Below are 17889 nucleotides of genomic sequence, written 5' to 3' on the forward strand. Positions count from 1 at the left end.
GACCGCACGTGGGGGCTTCCTCGGGAGGAGCAGAGCGAGGGGCTTCCTGAGCTGCCGCTGGGAGCCACGACGGACGGATCAGAACACGACGGAGCCGCGCGGATGAAGCAGCGGCAGGGCTCGAGGGGACGGACTCCAGTTCCGAAAGCAGTTTTGTGGGTAAAATGCCATCAGGCAGCACCACCCGCCACCAAGCAACTGTTCAGGTCGGAAGAGCCATCGGTGCGACAAACCGCAGGGCCGCGCGGGCCTCCAGCGCCCAGCACCCTGACAGGTCAGCAGCCGGCAGCGCCGCCGAGACCCGCCACCCACGGAAAGATTACAGTTCACTTTACTTCAGTGGTTGGGAATTGAACCCACAATGTGAGCTAAGGCCGTATGTCAGAAATAACCACTACTTGTGTGGTGGGAACTACATTACCAAGAAAGTACGGCCTAACTGCCTACCAGTGCCCCTGACACGTAACAACCAGAAATAAATCCCTCCGAGAATGGAAGATCCGACAGAGTGAAAAGACAGCCTCTGCCTGTGAGCGCAGAGTTCAGGAAGATGAAGCCCTCGGATCACACCAGAAATACGCGGTACCAACCTGTAATCAAAAAACAGCTCTTCACCAGTCTGGATGGCTCTCTTAGCGAAAATCCCTATCCTGTGATCGCCATTCACCATCATGACTGGAACGAGAAACACGCGGGGTCGGGGCGTCGGAGGAAGACTGGCCCTGGGGAGGGCCAGACCCCTGCGCTCGGCAGCATCGCTGCGGGGCATCCCAGCCGCCGGCGCGGGTCTCAGACAGGTTCCCTCGGGCGCGAGGCTCCGTTAGCACCTACCTTTTGCATAGCAGTTTGGATTTACTGAGTGATTTGCAAAACGAATTTTGTTACCCTTGCGGGTTGCATCCACCACAAAATCTAAAAAAAGAGAAAAACCAAGCGTTCGCTAGTGAACTGTTTCAGTCCCAGGTCTGTGAACACGAAGTTCTTACAGTTCTGGACACAGCCCTGGCGCTCGTTCCTCAGGGCTTGCCTTTACAAACAAGGAATCAAAATTCCTAACTTCACGAGTAATCATTTCACATTTAAGATTATTTTTTCCGCTCCACTCTCTATGGAACATGTTTGCAGAAAGATCTGCTACGTGTCCCGGGGGAGTTTCTTGGGAGGTTGGGGGTCAAGCACCCCTGCATTTTCCTCATGCCCCCCTCCTACTCCGGCCGGATGCCCCACCCGAGAAGCCATCTGAAAACCCGCTGCCCTCTTCTCACAGGCCTTGAGAAGCCCAGGGCGGGAAGTCCAGGAGCGGCTGCCCACTCTGGCGCCCCAGCCCCGTCGCAGGTCAGTGGGAGCGCGGATGGCACAGAGGCCGGGGGCCAAGCGGGGCGCAGGTCGCCGCGAGCAGAGCAGGAGAGCAGCAGCAGCAAACCCGCGGCAAGCTCGCAGCCGTCTGGCGCCGCCCCAGCAGCAGATGGCTCGGAACCATCTGGTCCGGCCTGGGGGGCTCGCAAACACACAGCCTGTCCCGAAGCCTGTGCCAGGGTGTGAGGGATCCCGGCGCTTGTCGGCCCTGCTCCGGCCCCCCCTGCTCCGGCCCAGGGGGCCTCTGCCCTCATGTCTCCACTCCAAGCAGGGGAGGCCTCCGGGTCAAACGTACCGTTGTTCAAGTTGAACAGGAAGCTGCACATGTATTTATCGTACACTTTCCCTCTTCTGTCTGCTTCGTCTTGAGAAATAATCTACAAAGAAAGGCGGAGGTGAAGATTGTTTTGGATTAGGTGATCGAGACTGGCAGGCGCACACACAAGCTCCTCGGGAGAATCTGAGACCTTCGTCCCTGCGGTCAGGTGTCTCTCTTTGTCCCTCCCACTCAAGCTACGGGCTGGTGTTTCACAACCAGCACCTTGTTTAAAGACTGCGACTCCAAAAGGAACCATGTTGCAAAAAGTCATCAACAGTCTTTCCACTGAGGAAAAATACAAACTGCATGGGTTAATTCCAGAGTGAAGCCAGCCCGATCGTTTCCCCCGAACTCTACAACTAAAAAGGCATATGACCGATGATATGGTTGTTTCCGATCCTTAGCAGACCGGCTGCAGACTCTACAGCACAAAGCCCTAACGGCCCCCTCGCCCCCGACAGTAAATGCTCAGTGTGACAAGGACGGAGGCGGTCCGTTTACCAAGCAAGCCAAACCCACAAGCAGGAGTACGTCCGAGCTGAAAAGGCATTTTTTATTAATTCACTTCTAATCAAACCCAACAGACTTGTCCGGTGACCTCAGGCCCAAACAAAGTCACATCCGACCCCACACGAACACACGTGACCAGCAGACACTGAACTGCCTGAACCCGGGCTCCTCACGCCTCACCTCTCCACAGTACTCCGAGATGAATTCGTTCTTCTGTACAGGATCTTTGATGAAAATCCCCCAGCCTGCCACGTCCGACGGGGCCAGCAGCAAATGCTAGAGAGGAAAGCACACGCGATCGCGTCATCAAAGGACAGGGAGGACGGCGTGCCGACAGACCGACAGGAGGACCCGCTGTCCGTCCCCGGCCCGTTGGAGCAGGCGTCCGGCCGGTCGCCGGCAGCCCGAGAGCTCAGAGCATCCTGAACGGGGGCCGGCTTCCCCGGTATCGGAAAACCACGGTTTCCTTGAATAACTAAAGCAATCTTTGGTCCCACCGTTCAGCAAATGAAACCCAGCTGGTAGAAACAGTGTGTTATCTTTCGTTTCAGGAGTTCTGAAAGAAGTCGACGGCGAGGGCGCGTCAGCATGAACCGTTCCCGAACACCCAGAGGGGAGTTCACAGTGGAACAAGTCCGGGGTGGGGGGGGGACAGTGAGGGAAAGGGGGACGGTGAGGATTGAGCAGGGCCTGGGGCCTGTCCCAGCACCACTGCGACGTGGGGACGAATTAACAACTCGGAGTAAGAAAACCACCGGAGCCTGTCCCGGCCCCCACAGCTGCTGCGGGGACCAGAGATCTGGGTGGAGGCACCGCTGCCTGGCACGCCACCCCGGTTATGTCCTAATGGCTCCGGGACCTAAGATGGGAATGTCGCCCGTGTCTGTCGTCCTGCCCTACACTCGTGGGCAACACGGGCCCGTGGCCTCAGCCGCAGGGGGCTCGGGCCAGAAGGCCTGGACGTCCCCAACTCCCGGAGTGGGACTAGTGGGCAGACACAGCGCTTCGAGAAAGGACTGTGTCGTGCAGCAGGCCCCGTTCCAAAAGCAGACACTACTGGGAGAAGAAACCCTTGGTCCGCCTCACCTAAGGGCCTGAGCCTCCCCCTACGACACGGGCAGCTTCCTCTGCTCAGCCCTCGCCTTCCCGGGGCTGCCATGACCGTCCCAGCCTGCACCTCGGGGGCAGCAGCTCCAGGCCCCGCTGCGCGGTCAAGGTCATTAAAGAAACGGGAACTACGCTTGCAAGAACTACCCCGGGAAATCCCCCTCTTCCCTGGGGTCTTATTTGTAAGAAAGGGTCTCTCCACCCTGACAGGACCACCACCTACTCACGTGGGGACCGGAGCATGGGTTCTAGACAAACTAGAGAAATTCCTCTCCTAACATGACGCCGTCCGGGCCTGTCAGAACTCACTGGTTCGTCTCACACCAGCGAAGGGGCCCACGGAACCCTGCCTCGGGGCCCAAACCACCCCCGAGTTCCCCATTTTCCCTCTGGCCGCTGTGGCATTCGGGGCTCCCCTCCGCTTTCCCGACTTCACAGCAGCGGCGAGTGGGGACGGGTGAGGGGGTGGGGGTGGGGAACGCACCTTCTTGGAGCCGCGCTGGATGCTGCAGTTCTTGCACGACACGTTTTTGCTGTCCCAGTGGTCGGCGGCGCCGCACGTGAGGCAGAGGTCGGGGTCGCACTCGCGCACGGCCAGGTAGCACGGGCACTGCTTCGTGTTGCACTGCGCCTTGCAGCGGCAGCCGGGGAAGCGGTTCTGACCTGCGGCGGGAGGCCTCGTCACGCGGGCTGCAAGCCGTCGCCCCAGGTACCCCCAGCCCACCCCACCCAGGCCGGCAGGAATCGCGATCATGGTGGAGGACGGTCACCACCGGGCTCCTGGCTTTCCGTCTGCATGTGTTAGGCGGCATGTGGACTGAAAAGCTCTTTGATTTTATTTAATCTAAACCCTTCCTTTGTAGCCATCTTGTAAGAGCTGTGGTTCGCGACTCTGATAAGGGCCCAGAGTTCTAGACACTTCCTGGTATCCAAGCTGCCTGTGCTGTTTCCTTAAAGGCTTCCAGCCCCCTTTACGCTGAATTCCGACCCAGGGCTGCTGACAACTGCTGGTAGCCAGAGGCCCTGGGAAGCCATTTCTAGATGCCCTCTACGTCCTATGCCGACATTACTATGATTTAATTTAAACGACCCAATCCTGCCTGGCCTGCCCAGGCCCTGCTGGCTGCCCGCAGAGCCCGATACGGCGCCCCATAGAGCCCTGGAGGATGCACGCACTTCCCAGAAAGCTAAAAGGGAAACGACGAGGCAAGAGCTGCTACGATCTCGTTCTGGCTTACACTGCTGACCAAAAGCCTCTGAAATTCTCATGCAGTTTATCAAAACAAAACAGATACTTACACTCTGAACTACACTGACAAAACTTTTCACAAAAATTTTGTGCGATCACACAAGGGCACGAGCTGTCGCAAGGCTGCCGCGGGTGGTCACAGGGCTGGTAGTTGTAAACGTGGTTCGAGGAGCCGTCTGCGGGGAGAGCACAGCAGTCAGGCCACAGCCGCGGGGATATTCTCCCGCCGGGCGCGCAACCCGTCTTCCGGCCCCGACTTGTCTACGGGGTGATGGCAGATGCTGCCTCCCCTCCCCCACATGCTTGGCCAGTCCAGAGCACTGTCCCCCGACTCCAGAGGACGTCCTGCTCGGACTGACTCACTCCCGCTGCACCGGAGGACTGACTGGGAGCGAGGCCGCAGCCGTCCTCCGTCGCGGGGGGTTCCGTGGACGCGGTCAGCTGTGTCGGGACTCCCGAACACGGATCAGTTACCGTCTTAACGGAGTAGACGGTTTTAAGTTAGTTACGAAGTTGAACAGAAGGATGCTGACCCTTTTTCAGCTGGATCTTTCTGCAGTGTGCGGCCCACAACCTGCAAAACACAAACCGTAAGTCGCCTTTGCGAAGCTAGGGGTACCGACCCAGCGCCGGTGCTGCGGACGCACGACGTGTCAGCGCGTGCCCTGAACGTACAAGCGCTTTGAACCCAGGTCCAGAGGACGGCTGACCCTGGACCAACGCGGGGTTTGGGGTACAAACGTCCCACACCATCCAAATCTGCGTGTAAGCTCTGACTCCCCACAAACCCAGCCTTGTGGACCAAAAGCCTTACTGGTAACGGATTCGCATAGACTCGGTCCTGCACGTGCCGCGCCACGTTCCGACAAAGCAAGCGAGAGAAGTGGCTACAGGGAAACTAGTTACGGGACGAGGGGACACACTGGGTGGCCCCATGTTGTCTGCGGGTCAGCAGGAAGCCCGCGGGAGATGCGCTGTCGGGGGGAGCCTGCCCTACGGCCCCAACTTCCACAGCTGGCAGCACCCCCCAGGCTCCCGTGGCTGCAGATTGGCCTGAAACTGTCGCTTCTCTCATCTGGGGCGTCTGCGGTCCCCCGCTGCGGTTCCCCACTGAGCTGCGGGGTCAGACGTCAACCAAGAGACTCCGCTGCGACTGCGACAGCCTCACTGCCTGAGCTGCTCGGGTTCTAAAGGAAGGCGACGGTCCCGCCTTCCGTGAAGCGAGGGACGGTGAGCGTGTGCACAGCTGGAGCGGAGCCCTCACCCCCTCACCTCCTCACCCCCTCACCGATGCGGCCTCCCCGCACCCCCCCGCCGCCGGACACCCTGCGCTCCTTGCCACGAGCGCCTGTGAATGGCGAGCCCCACCGGGCCGAGAGCGGCCCCGCATGGTGACAGAAGTCCACCCGGCTCGGGGACAGAAGTCCGGCTCCTGGATCAGCCAGCTCGGTGCTCCCGTGAACCATTCAAGCCCAGCGACCCTCCAGCGCACAGCTCCTGGCTTGGTTTCCTCAACTAAACTGCAGCGCGGTGACCACACTCCCGGGACCCTGCGCACACCCCGACCCCGCGGGCCGCTGTGCTCTCGGGAGCGGGAGCCGAGCGTAGCCCACCACGGCCGCACGCGCGCTCACCGGTGTTTCCTCTTCTTCTTCCTCGGCGGGGTGTCCACGTCCTCGGCCGGCGCCGGAGCGATGATGCTCGACTCTTTGACGCGAAACTCATACACCTGACAGGAGGCAGAGTCACGGGGCCCTGAGTGCCGTGTGCAAGGGCGAAGCAGCCTGAGACGCACCCATTCCGGAAACCTGTCCGGCTCGGCCGTGCACTGCCAGGGGCCAGGGGTGAGCAGAGCAGACGCTGACTGACCCTCGCGCGGGGACAGCAGCGGCCACCACGCTCTGGGCAAGAGCCGCGAGGCCAGCCTAATGTCCTCCTGGCTTTGCAGATCCACTCCCTGAAACACCTCAAGTCCGAAGGATCGTCTCCCCACAGCTCCCACCCTGTGAAAAACCAGATCAATCTACTTCTTTTTCAGGACATGAACAGGAGCTCGAGCATAACCACAAACAGTCTTCTGTTTGGACAGTGACAACTATTTTCCCTCCATCTCAAGTTCCTGAACAGTATTTTATCAGCTGTGCTTACCTGTCGACAAGTTTTGGTCCCAATGAGCCTAGCGATGGCACAGAAATTGTCATAATATGTGCCGATGAGGACCCTGAACATCGAGGCCTCCGCACCGCTCCACTCCACGTTCTCGGGAGGCTCAATGTTTGGCTTCATCTTTATGGGTGTTTGACACCGAGAATTCGCTTCTAGAAAACCAAAGTTAGGCACTGGTCAAGAGAAATGACAACTGGAGAACAGTATTAAAAAGTAAAACTACAGGGCCTGGGTGGCTCAATCAGTTGAACATCTGCCTTCAGCTCAGATCATGATCCCAGGGTCCTGAGATCGAGCCCCGTGTCAGACTCCCTGCTCCGTGGGGAGCCGGCTTCTCCCTTTGCCTCTCCTCTCCCCTCCACTTGTGCGCACACTCTCTCTCTCTCTAATAAATGAATAAAATCTTAAAAAAAAAAAAAAAAAAAAGTAAAACTCAGGTTGTGCCTAAGAAAAGGAGCAAGAAATGAACCATCTTAAGAATAAATAGTCAAGGGGTGCCTGGGTGGCTCAGTGGGTTAAGCTGCTGCCTTCGGCTCAGGTCATGATCTCAGGGTCCTGGGATCGAGCCCCACATCGGGCTCTCTGCTCAGCAGGGAGCCTGCTCCCCCCCCCCCGCCTGCCTCTCTGCCTACTTGTGATCTCTGTCTATCAAATAAATAAATAAAGTCTTAAAAAAAAAAAAAGAATAAACAGTCAAGCCTCCCACAGAACCCAGGGTTGGTTCCCTTGACCACAGCCTCTGAGGCGCAAGCCGGGGGTGGGGGGGGCAGGCTGGCTCCAAGAAACACGTGGCTCCTAATCTCGGGCACGGGCCCCACGCTGGGTGTAAAGCTTACTGTCAAACACATTTTTTTAAATAAAAGGAAGAAAATGAGAAGGACGGAGAAAGAACCGTGACGCCCAACCTGGCAACACAGGGGACCGCCGACCCTCCAGCGAGCGGGCGGGCAGGCCGCCCTCGCAGGCCGGGTGGGTGCGGGCAGAAGGAGCAGGAATTCCGCTCCGCACCCTGGGTTCTCTGCTCTCGGGTTTGCCCTCAGCCCGAGAACGGCCCCGCCGAGCCCAGGGCACGACGCAGCCACTGCCTTGGCCGGGGCTCACCCGAGGAGCTGGAAGTCTCGTCCTTTTTCTCCTCCTCCTCCTTATCGTTGTTCTCCCCGCCCGTCTCGGTCCCTGCTTCCCTGTCACTGTCCGTGTCCTTGGACTCCAGCACGCTGATGGTGGGGGTGCTGGGCCGGCTGCTGTTGGGGAGTCTGCCTCTCCTGCGGCCACCAGGCCGCTTCGGCGGGGTCTTGATCCGCTCCGCGGTGAGGGCGGCGGCAAACTCCTTTGCTCCCTCCTACAAAGGGAAAAGGGCACACATCACGGTCAAGTTCTACAGCTCATTTTGCTGGAGGAGAAAAAAAAGGACTGCATAAAGCAAATTAAGTCAATACATGTATCCCAGTATCTATTTGTACAAATCATCATTTCCCTATCTAGATGCTCTTGGTTTCCTAACTGCTTTTGACAGTTTGAAATATTCAGGAAGGTACATACAGGTTCTCTTTGTGCTACAGGGGTGTGAAATGGACAATTCTATGCGAGCTTGTGAACTATATACAGTGATTATAGTAAGTTAAAATACAAAGAAAAAAGTCTCTTTAAACATGAACTGTTACGAAAAGAATCATACCTAATGGGCATCCAGAGTCAGACTTTCTATTTCAGGCTTTAAGAGACCTCTCTCCGCTAGTAATTCAAGTACCCAAGAAACAGAAGCAGAAGCAGGCCAGGCGTGGCCGCTTCCAGCCTTACTATTAAAATCTCCCTTTTTTTCCCTGTGAGGGAAGCAGAGCCCCCAGAGGTCATGAAAGGAGCCTGAGGAGCGAGGCTGTGAGCGTTCCAGTCTACACTGGCAAGTCAATAACCCAGACTTAGGACGAAACCACAGTAGGATCATGGACGGGAGAGAGACCACAGCCACCACCCAGATGGGCCAAATAAAATTCCGCCTGTAGAGAGTATCATAAGATGACGCTCAGGAATCCCATTTCTAGTGGCAGGAGAAGGGGGAAGTGTGAGGGCAGCCAACAGTTTTACACTTCATTCTACAAAAATCAAATTGCTTAAAAATAGGATACCTTCTGCAGGTGCCATTCAATGAATCTTCTGTCCAAAATCCAACAGGGAATATATACCCATTAGTTCCTAGGTAGGAGTGGCTTGGTTCAAAGGGAAATGGTAAAAATAAGATAGTACCCGTAAAAAGCAACTTTTCTACCTCACATTCTCATTCTCCTAAACCCTTACCTTTTCTCCATCATTAAAAAACAAAACAAACAAACAAATAAAAAAACCAACTGTGGGACCGACTACCATGTAAAACTCGAGACGGCCTACAGTGAGGAAGGCACACCAAGCTTCTGGGGCTGAAGGGGCCACCTGTGCTGCTCACACTCTTAAGTTTGGTGGCGGGTCTAACAGTCCTTGATCCTAAAGGCCTTGGAAGGTTGCTGAAGCAATTACCACAAAGAATAATACAAGATTTAGGAAGGACTAGAATGTGCAGCGCGTAGCAGCGAGGCAGGAACCCACGCGGGTGAGAATGTCCGCCATGCTAGTGCACGGCCAAGGACGGGGGCCACCGTGCCGACGCTGCCTTCATAGACCTCGCCACCGTCCCCCAGCAAGAATCCTCCACTGCCCTCCGGCCAGGCGGCTCTCCGGCTTACCAAGTGCTGGTAACACTGCGGTCCACAGGGTTTGTTGTCTAGAGCCGTCTCTGTGTTCTTCCGCTTGTAAGTATTGGGTGTTGCATGAAAAGCTGAAAAATAAACATAGAATATCCAGATATTACTATATTTACTTTTTCATTTGTACTGTTTCAGTGGAAAAAATCACTTTTCTACACTACAAATTTGCCAGTGTATCGTCTCCATGTCAGAACTTTCCTTCAAGCTCTTACTGAATCATCTCCATGCGTTCTCCTCAGCTCTCCCCCGGAACACTGCCACTCCTCCCCACCAACCCCTAACCAGGGAGGAGACAGTAAATTCTGGAATAATCAGTGATTCCCAATTTCTCTCCTTAAAACTACAATTGATACACAGACCTCTAAACTCTGATTATGAACATTCACTGAGTCTTTAATATCTCCATAGAAACAACTGATATGTCCTCTCTACAAGGAAATCAGATTTCCCATTTTTACCAGAAGAATCCTAGCATCTACAATTTCTTGATTTCCAAAGGAAGGTCAACAGTCAGCTTGTCAAAAAGGAGAAAAATCGGATAGCACTTGTTAAAAAACTAAAAATACAGAAGACAGAGCGCCTGGGTGGCTCAGTTAAGCAGCCAACTCTTGGTTTGGGCTCAGGTCATGACCTCAGGGTCCTGGGATCTCCCCCCTAGTCGGGGCGGCGGGTGGGGGGGGGGGTGTCTGTGCTCAGCAGGGAGTCTGCTTCCCCCTGGCCCTCTACCCCTCTGCTAGTGCACGCGCTCTCTCTAAAATAAATAAATCTTTACAAATAAAGAGGACAAGGGTGCCCGGAAGAGCACGAGGCTCTTGAGTTCGAGCCTCATGGTGGGTGTAGCAACTAAACAAATAAACTTCTAAATAATTAAAGAGGACAGCCTCAGACTACTGAAATTCAGTTTCTTCAGATCAGACACAATTCAGCAATCTAATGAGAGCCTGCAGTCAGCACCCTTCTACAAGAAACACATGGTCACATAAAAGAGGTTCTAGAAAGAAGTGTTTGAAACTTAAAATCCCCAAATAATGTGATAACAAAAGGATTCAGATTCTATTACAAGGCCAAACTAAAGAAACATGAACACACAGTGGTGAGAACTTGTAAAACCCTTGAGAAAGCCTACTTCCAGCTGCAGAGGCAAATGTTAGAAATGCGCTGTTCAGAATTACACAAGATGAAAATTATCTTAATTTGGATACAAATAAGTGACACATTCATGAAACAAACCATTTAAAAAACATCTGTAGGGGTGGCTCAGTCGATTAAGCACCGACTCGTGATTTCAGCTCAGGTCCTGATCTCATGGGTCACGGGATCCAGCCCCAGGTTGGGCTCCACGGTCAGAGGAGTCTGTTCCAGATTCTCTGCCTCTGCACCTCCCCCAACTCAAGCATGTGCTCTCTCTCCCCCCAAATAAAGAAATCTTAAAAAAATAAAAAAACAAAGTCTGTAAAAAGCCATACTCTATCCATAGAACTTAAATGGGAAAGACAGACTGATGAGGGAAACAAGGGAAAAAAGACAAAGTTAGGTTTTTGAAGGAGAAAGTCAAGGCTCAAATTCTGTTTCAAGTGTGTGTTAGAGTTTGCTATGAAATGAGAGACTGATCCCACAACTTATTTAGCACTGGATTCTGTTTTTGAACAGGTGAGGACCCCTACCATACAAAGTCTGAGCCTATAAAAGGTTAAGGTTACATCAGCAGCTAACAATTAACTTCGATCCAAAAGACAAGATCGTCCTTAGCCAGTGAGCAGCACATACGGAGTGATCTATTTTTGGTAAGATTTGTTTTTAGTGTGGATATCTCCGCTATTCATAAATTGATGTTCTTGATTTCACCTGATCCAGGGAAAAAGACAAAGGCACATATGTATCTGTGCACAAGCGGCCCAGAGGAGGAGGGCAGCTCCTGCCAGTCCTGGGCTGGGGGACGCCGGACGGGCATCAGAGCAAAGTCACTGAACACTCGCCAGCCAAGTTCTGGCTATGAAGGAAAAATTAAGCTGCTAATAATCAGAGGTACTTTATTATCAAAGGTTAAAAAAAATTCTTAATTTCACATAGCATTTAGCTTAAGAAAGAGAACTATACACCTTACTACACTTCCCTCACAATATCAAACTTCAATTGTTTAAGAAAACTAGGTATATTAAGAATTCCCTCTTCTAGAAATGTCTTGACTGTTTGAGATTTTCAGAATACTTAATATTTTCACATAGGCATCTTGAAATACCTGTATTTCAAGTAAGTTATTAAAATATTTTTTAAGCTAAATATAATATGGGGGGTAGAATATGTAAAATTCCCTGATCAAAAAAATTATTAGGAAATTTAAGCAAGGTGCTTTCTTAAAAAACTGTACAAAAAGGAAAGAATATGGGATGTTGAGGGGTTTTGTTTTTTTTGTTTAATTTCAAAAGCAACCTATAAAATCTTGGTAAAAAATCTGAAGATTTTCAAGTAAAGGTAAAAAGACTGTTACGGGTCGCCTGGGTGGCTCAGTGGGCTGAACCTCTGCCTTCCGCTCAGGTCATGATCTCAGGGTCCTGGGATCAAGCCCCGCATCGGGCTCTCTGCTCCACGGGGAGCCTGCTTCCTCCTCTCTCTCTCTGCCTGCCTCTCCACCTACTTGTGATCTCTGTCAAATAAATAAAAATAAAATCTTTAAAAATAATAAATTCAAAAAAAGGACGATGCACAGTTACTGTTACGTATCTACACGTATACTATTACGATATACAGTTCCAGCTATTCCCTATCCCTGTGAGTAAACTGGCAATTCTAAAAAAATGGCTTAAAAATACAAAGTAGGGGTGCCTGGCTCAGTCGGTTGAGTATCCAACTCCTGGTTTTAGCTCAGGTCATGAGCTCAGGGCTGTGGGATGGAGCCCCACAGGGGGCTCCCCGCTGAGCAGGAAATCTGCTTGAAGAGTCTCTTTCCCTGCCCCCCTCCCCTCATGCACGCTCCCCCACCAGATAAATAACTCTTTAAAATAACTTCTCATTCAGTATACTTATGGTTGGAATCACATAATTCTTGTGTATATCGCAGATCTCCGATTTTTAATACTAAGTACCTTAAAAATAACAGCATCAACGTTCAGAGCACAGGACAGTAGTGAGAGCAGCAGTGACAGCAGCTCACAGTAAAGGCTCCTGTGTTCAAAGCACACGGTAAGAGGTTTGAGGCGTTACTTCCTTTAATCCCCACAAAATCCTCCAGGTGTGCGGATTCCCATCCCCATTTTAAAGATGAGAAAAACCGGGATTTAGGGAGGGTAAGTCACTCTAATTTCATGGCAGACATGAACTCTGTATGTCTGAATTTTAATCATTACTCATCTGAAATAAATTTTTAAAAAGTTAACCATCAACTACAAACTTTGGAATACTGTTTCTGAAAGTCTAACCATTAAAATATTAAAACCTCTACAATAAGCATTAATACATTCCAAAAAGAACAGACTTTTTACGTAATATCAGAAGTAGCACACAGACAGAATTGGATTTTATGCTTAAAATGGATTCCTCTGTAGGCCATACAGATAAGAGAAAATGTAGCAAGCCATGTATTCCAAGATTCTACTTATGATCCTATTTAAGCACATAAAACTTCCAGCCTTAATTTCCCAGCCTGCCTGCCTTCCCTCCCTATCAGAAATGCGTTACATTTCTGTCAATGTGTTACATTACAGTCAGTTCAGGAGCTGACCCCGGTTCCTCTAACAAGTGTCAAAGACAGACCAGGAGCCCATTTTAGGCTGAAGCTTTTATAAAGAAATTACATGATTCCAAGTTTGCAGAACAACCCATTTCCAATTTACAAAATGGATCGTGGTCTCAAAGTTATTTGGAATACAAAGTGAGATTTGTTCCCAAACCAAAGCCATTTATCCTTCAAGGTTCAGTAGAACACACAAGTCCCTCTAACAGAAAAGATCCATGGTCAGATACTGAGCTCTGGGTAAGATAACTGCCAAACCCTTACCATCAAAACATCTTCTTTATAGATAAAAATGGTAGTCACCTCTAACATCTAAATAACCTATTATTAGTAAGGCTACCACACAGAAAAAATTAAAAAATATAAAACATCCAAAAAAGGCCTTTTCACCCAGAAGTTTTAAAAGTTATCCCTTAAACAAGGAGCTAAAAAGGGAACACAGAATATTCTTTAAAATTCCTTATAAATTAGGGACGCCTGGGTGGCTCAGTTGGTTGGACAACTGACTGCCTTCGGCTCGGGTCATGATCCCAGAGTTCTGGGATCAAGTCCCACATCGGGCTTCCAGCTCCATGGTGAGTCTGCTTCTCCCTCTGACCTTCTCCTTGCTCATGCTCTCACTGTCTCGCTCTCTCAAATAAATAAAAATAAAATCTTAAAAAAAATCCTTATAAATTATAGTAATGCCAAACATACTAACATGAGAGGTTGAAACAGTACTCTGCAGACAATTCAATCCATGTTAACCACATATATCAAAAAAAAAAAAAAAAGGAAAGAATGAAAACAATGCAAAAATCACATTAATAAAGAGAAAAATAGTAAACCTAATACAGTAGCTGATTCTCTGAGGGGGAAATACACAAAACGGATTTTCAAAATAAAGTAAAAGAAGCCACTTCACGAGCTCATCAAGAAAAATGAGAGAATGAAACATTTAAGAACAAAAGAATCATTAGAACACTTAGATCAACTTTATACAAATAAATTTCAAAACCTGGTGAAGGGGATAATTTTCCAGAAGTAATCCAGAAGAAGAAAAAAAAAGTATCTACTAGTACCAGTGTCACTTAACACTCTACTTGAAGATACAAGCCATTGCAATGAGACAAGAAAATAAAGTCATGAAGACTGGAAAGACAGAAAGTATTAGTAACTGCAGATAGTTTACTTACATAGCTAGAAAGCTCAATAAGAATTCACTGAGAAACTCTTATGAACAAGGACAATTGAGTAAAGTATCAAGGTATAAAATATGTAAGACTGAAAGAGAAAAAGCCAGGCCACAAACCCATTAATACCTAGAAATCATCTTAAGAAAGAATATACAAGAGCTACAGGAAGAAAATTTGAGTTTATTAAAGGACACAAAAGGTAACTTGATCATATAGTTACACTTAATCCTCATTTTAAAATATCAGTTTTCACTTAGGTAATTAATAAATTTAAAGGGATTCCAATAAACATACTACTAGACCTTTTTTTTTTTTAGTTAGACAACCTTAAGATTATAAAATTTACATTAAAAATAAGCAAGAATAGCCAGGAGATCTCTGAATAAAGCGTCTTGGACAGAATGACTCAAGGAACACAGGCAAAGAAAAGAGACCCAAGCACACACGGTAATGGGGAACAAAGGCGGTGGGCAGGGCAGCAAACGGGGAACTTTCCAGTATAAAAGGTATGGAAACAGCTCAGTAGCCTTGGAGGTGGGGAGGAGGGGGTGCATCAAAAATTCTACCAGAATATTCATCAAGATCAAAAGCTTTTGCACAGCAAAGGAAACAGTTAACAAAATCAAAAGACAACTGACAGAATGGGAGAAGATATTTGCAAACGACATATCAGATAAAGGACTAGTGTCCAGAATCTATAAAGAACTTAGCAAACTCAACACCCAAAGAACAAATAATCCAATCAAGAAATGGGCAGAAGACATGAACAGACATTTCTGCAAAGAAGACATCCAGATGGCCAACAGACACATGAAAAAGTGCTCCATATCACTCGGCATCAGGGAAATACAAATCAAAACCACAATGAGATATCACCTCACACCAGTCAGAATGGCTAAAATCAACAAGTCAGGAAATGACAGATGCTGGCGAGGATGCGGAGAAAGGGGAACCCTCCTACACTGTTGGTGGGAATGCAAGCTGGTGCAGCCACTCTGGAAAACAGCATGGAGGTTCCTCAAAATGTTGAAAATAGAACTGCCCTATGACCCAGCAATTGCACTATTGGGTATTTACCCTAAAGATACAAATGTAGTGATCCAAAGGGACACATGCACCCGAATGTTTATAGCAGCAATGTCCACAATAGCCAAACTATGGAAAGAACCTAGATGTCCATCAACAGATGAATGGATAAAGAAGATGTGGTATATATACACAATGGAATACTATGCAGCCATCAAAAGAAATGAAATCTTGCCATTTGCAACAACATGGATGGAACTAGAGCGTATCATGCTTAGCGAAATAAGTCAAGCAGAGAAAGACAACTATCATATGATCTCCCTGATATGAGGAAGTGGTGATGCAACATGGAGGCTTAAGTGGGTAGAAGAATAAATGAAACAAGATGGGATTGGGAGGGAGACAAACCATAAGTGACTCTTAATCTCACAAAACAAACTGAGGGATGCCGGGGGGAGGGGGTTGGGGAGAAGGGGGTGGGATTATGGACATTGGGGAGGGTATGTGATTTGGTGAGTGCTGTGAAGTGTGTAAACCTGGTGATTCACAGACCTGGGGATAAAAATATATGTATATAAAAAATATATGTTTATAAAAAATAAAAAATTAAAAAAAAAAAAATAAAATAAAAAAAAAATAAAAATGAAACATTCAAAAAAAAAAAAAAAAAAAAAAATTCTACCAGAATAAATTCCAGCGACCCAATGTTAAAAACAACGAAGCCTGTCTAAACACTGGGCACTGGGCTAACTTGCACGTGCGGGAAACGATGTGCAGGCACAGCCGGGTGACTCACTGCAGCACCGTTAGCGTGGGAGGCACAGAACAATCCAAATGCTGACCCTAAGGAATCAGCTCAGTAAGTTCTCCCCTCCTACAGCGGAAGACCACGCAGATCTCCAGACAGGAATAATACTGACCAATATGTACTTAGTCGAAATGGGGAAAAGCCTGAAAAGTAAGGCACCTTTTGAATAGGACACTCAGAAAAAGAAGAATATCTGCATTTTGTCAGAAAAAAATGGTGCTGAGTGGTGTAAGAAGTGAGGTGCAGACTCTATGAGGGAGGGCAGAAGTGGCAGGGAGCATTCACTTGGTACCTTTTAATACATTCTGAAATGCCACGTCACGTGAATGACAACGTGCTGTAAGCAAGGACGACAAAAACAAGCCGGGTACTGTTCTGAGTATCTGACTCTGCGTAAAACAAGCCGGGTACTGTTCTGAGTATCTGACTCTGCGTAAAACAAGCCGGGTACTGTTCTGAGTATCTGACTCTGCGTAAAACAAGCCGGGTACTGTTCTGAGTATCGGACTCTGCGTAAAACAAGCCGGGTACTGTTCTGAGTATCGGACTCTGCGTAAAACAAGCCGGGTACTGTTCTGAGTATCTGACTCTGCGTAAAACAAGCCGGGTACTGTTCTGAGTATCTGACTCTGCGTAAATTGCACGGAGTAATCAGCTGAATCCTTACAACCGACAGCGTGTGAAGTGCTACTAGGTTATTCTCTCACACAGACAAAAGACAAAATGAAAGCACAAAATGCTATCTTTTATATGTTTAGTGTATTTACTGACTCATTTTACTTAGGAAAAACCTATAGTGTGTGGTTTTTGTCAAAGTTCATGGAAAGCAGTGAATTCCTATGGGATCTATCCAGGCTAAATCGTGAGGAGACTGGCTCTAGCGTCCAGAAAACGAAAAGGGGCCACCGCGGCCGCTGGACCCCTGCTCCCCAAGTGCTACAAGGGAGCCGCCTGCCGCTCCACAGAAGCAGACTTCAGTAAAGGGAACAACTGTCTATCTTCTTCTCCCCAGCTTAAATAAGGAGGTAATTATCAGGTTCAAGGTTCACAGAAATTACTCAAATCTGAAGATCACAATAAAATAATTCATGTTAAAAGTAGTATCTTACTTCCTTTGGTTCATCTGTACAACAAGAAAGACACAAGAAATGCTGCATCTACAAACAAATTAAAGGGGCCATTTTACAGACTTCCGAGTAGAGAGTCCACCCAATTTTTTTTTTGCTATCGTGTATCTGCAGGCAATTTATAATATTTTTTTCGATTAATAATATTTTTAATAAAAATTGGACATAGTTTCTAGAACGACTGTGTGTAAAGGCGAATTAAATGCAATTCAAGGCACCTGTTTCCAGGGCTGTGCGAAGACAACACTGCCAAGCCCAAGAAAGATATTTGATCTTTGTCCGATGGCTGGAAAAACACGTGGCTGGCGCCAGAGACCGTTACGGCCACGAAATCACCGAGACTCGGTGGTAATCAATAGCAAGGACATGGAGAACACAGTAACTCTGAAATCTACTTCGAATTTTTCTAATTAAAGATAACTACACCACTAAAGCCACACACACACACACACACACACACACACACACACACACACCATTTCCAGGTCAAGATACCTATCACACAACAAATTATGAAACGCAGCACAAGAAAGCAGACATAGCAAAAATTCAAAATGAGACAAGATGTAACCGTGTGTGCG

General features: G+C 49.0%; 1 protein-coding gene across 12 annotated transcripts in view; it reads right to left on the reverse strand.

Annotated features, from left to right (window-relative positions):
- EZH2 (enhancer of zeste 2 polycomb repressive complex 2 subunit) overlaps nt 1-17889 on the reverse strand; it is a 91166-nt gene that overhangs the window by 1885 nt on the left and 71392 nt on the right. For all 12 annotated transcript variants that reach the window (XM_059172157.1, XM_059172158.1, XM_059172166.1 and 9 more), the window contains 11 exons: nt 9422-9513; nt 7809-8046; nt 6690-6859; nt 6176-6270; nt 5075-5115; nt 4592-4717; nt 3777-3955; nt 2366-2461; nt 1652-1733; nt 832-912; nt 591-675 (listed from right to left, as the gene is read on the reverse strand). In XM_059172157.1, the coding sequence (XP_059028140.1) occupies nt 591-675; nt 832-912; nt 1652-1733; nt 2366-2461; nt 3777-3955; nt 4592-4717; nt 5075-5115; nt 6176-6270; nt 6690-6859; nt 7809-8046; nt 9422-9513 (1285 nt within the window). The remainder of the gene's footprint in view (nt 1-590; nt 676-831; nt 913-1651; nt 1734-2365; nt 2462-3776; nt 3956-4591; nt 4718-5074; nt 5116-6175; nt 6271-6689; nt 6860-7808; nt 8047-9421; nt 9514-17889) is intronic.

Source organism: Mustela lutreola, chromosome 4, assembly GCF_030435805.1.
Source record: "Mustela lutreola isolate mMusLut2 chromosome 4, mMusLut2.pri, whole genome shotgun sequence".
In the NCBI taxonomy this organism is placed as follows: Eukaryota; Metazoa; Chordata; class Mammalia; order Carnivora; family Mustelidae; genus Mustela; species Mustela lutreola.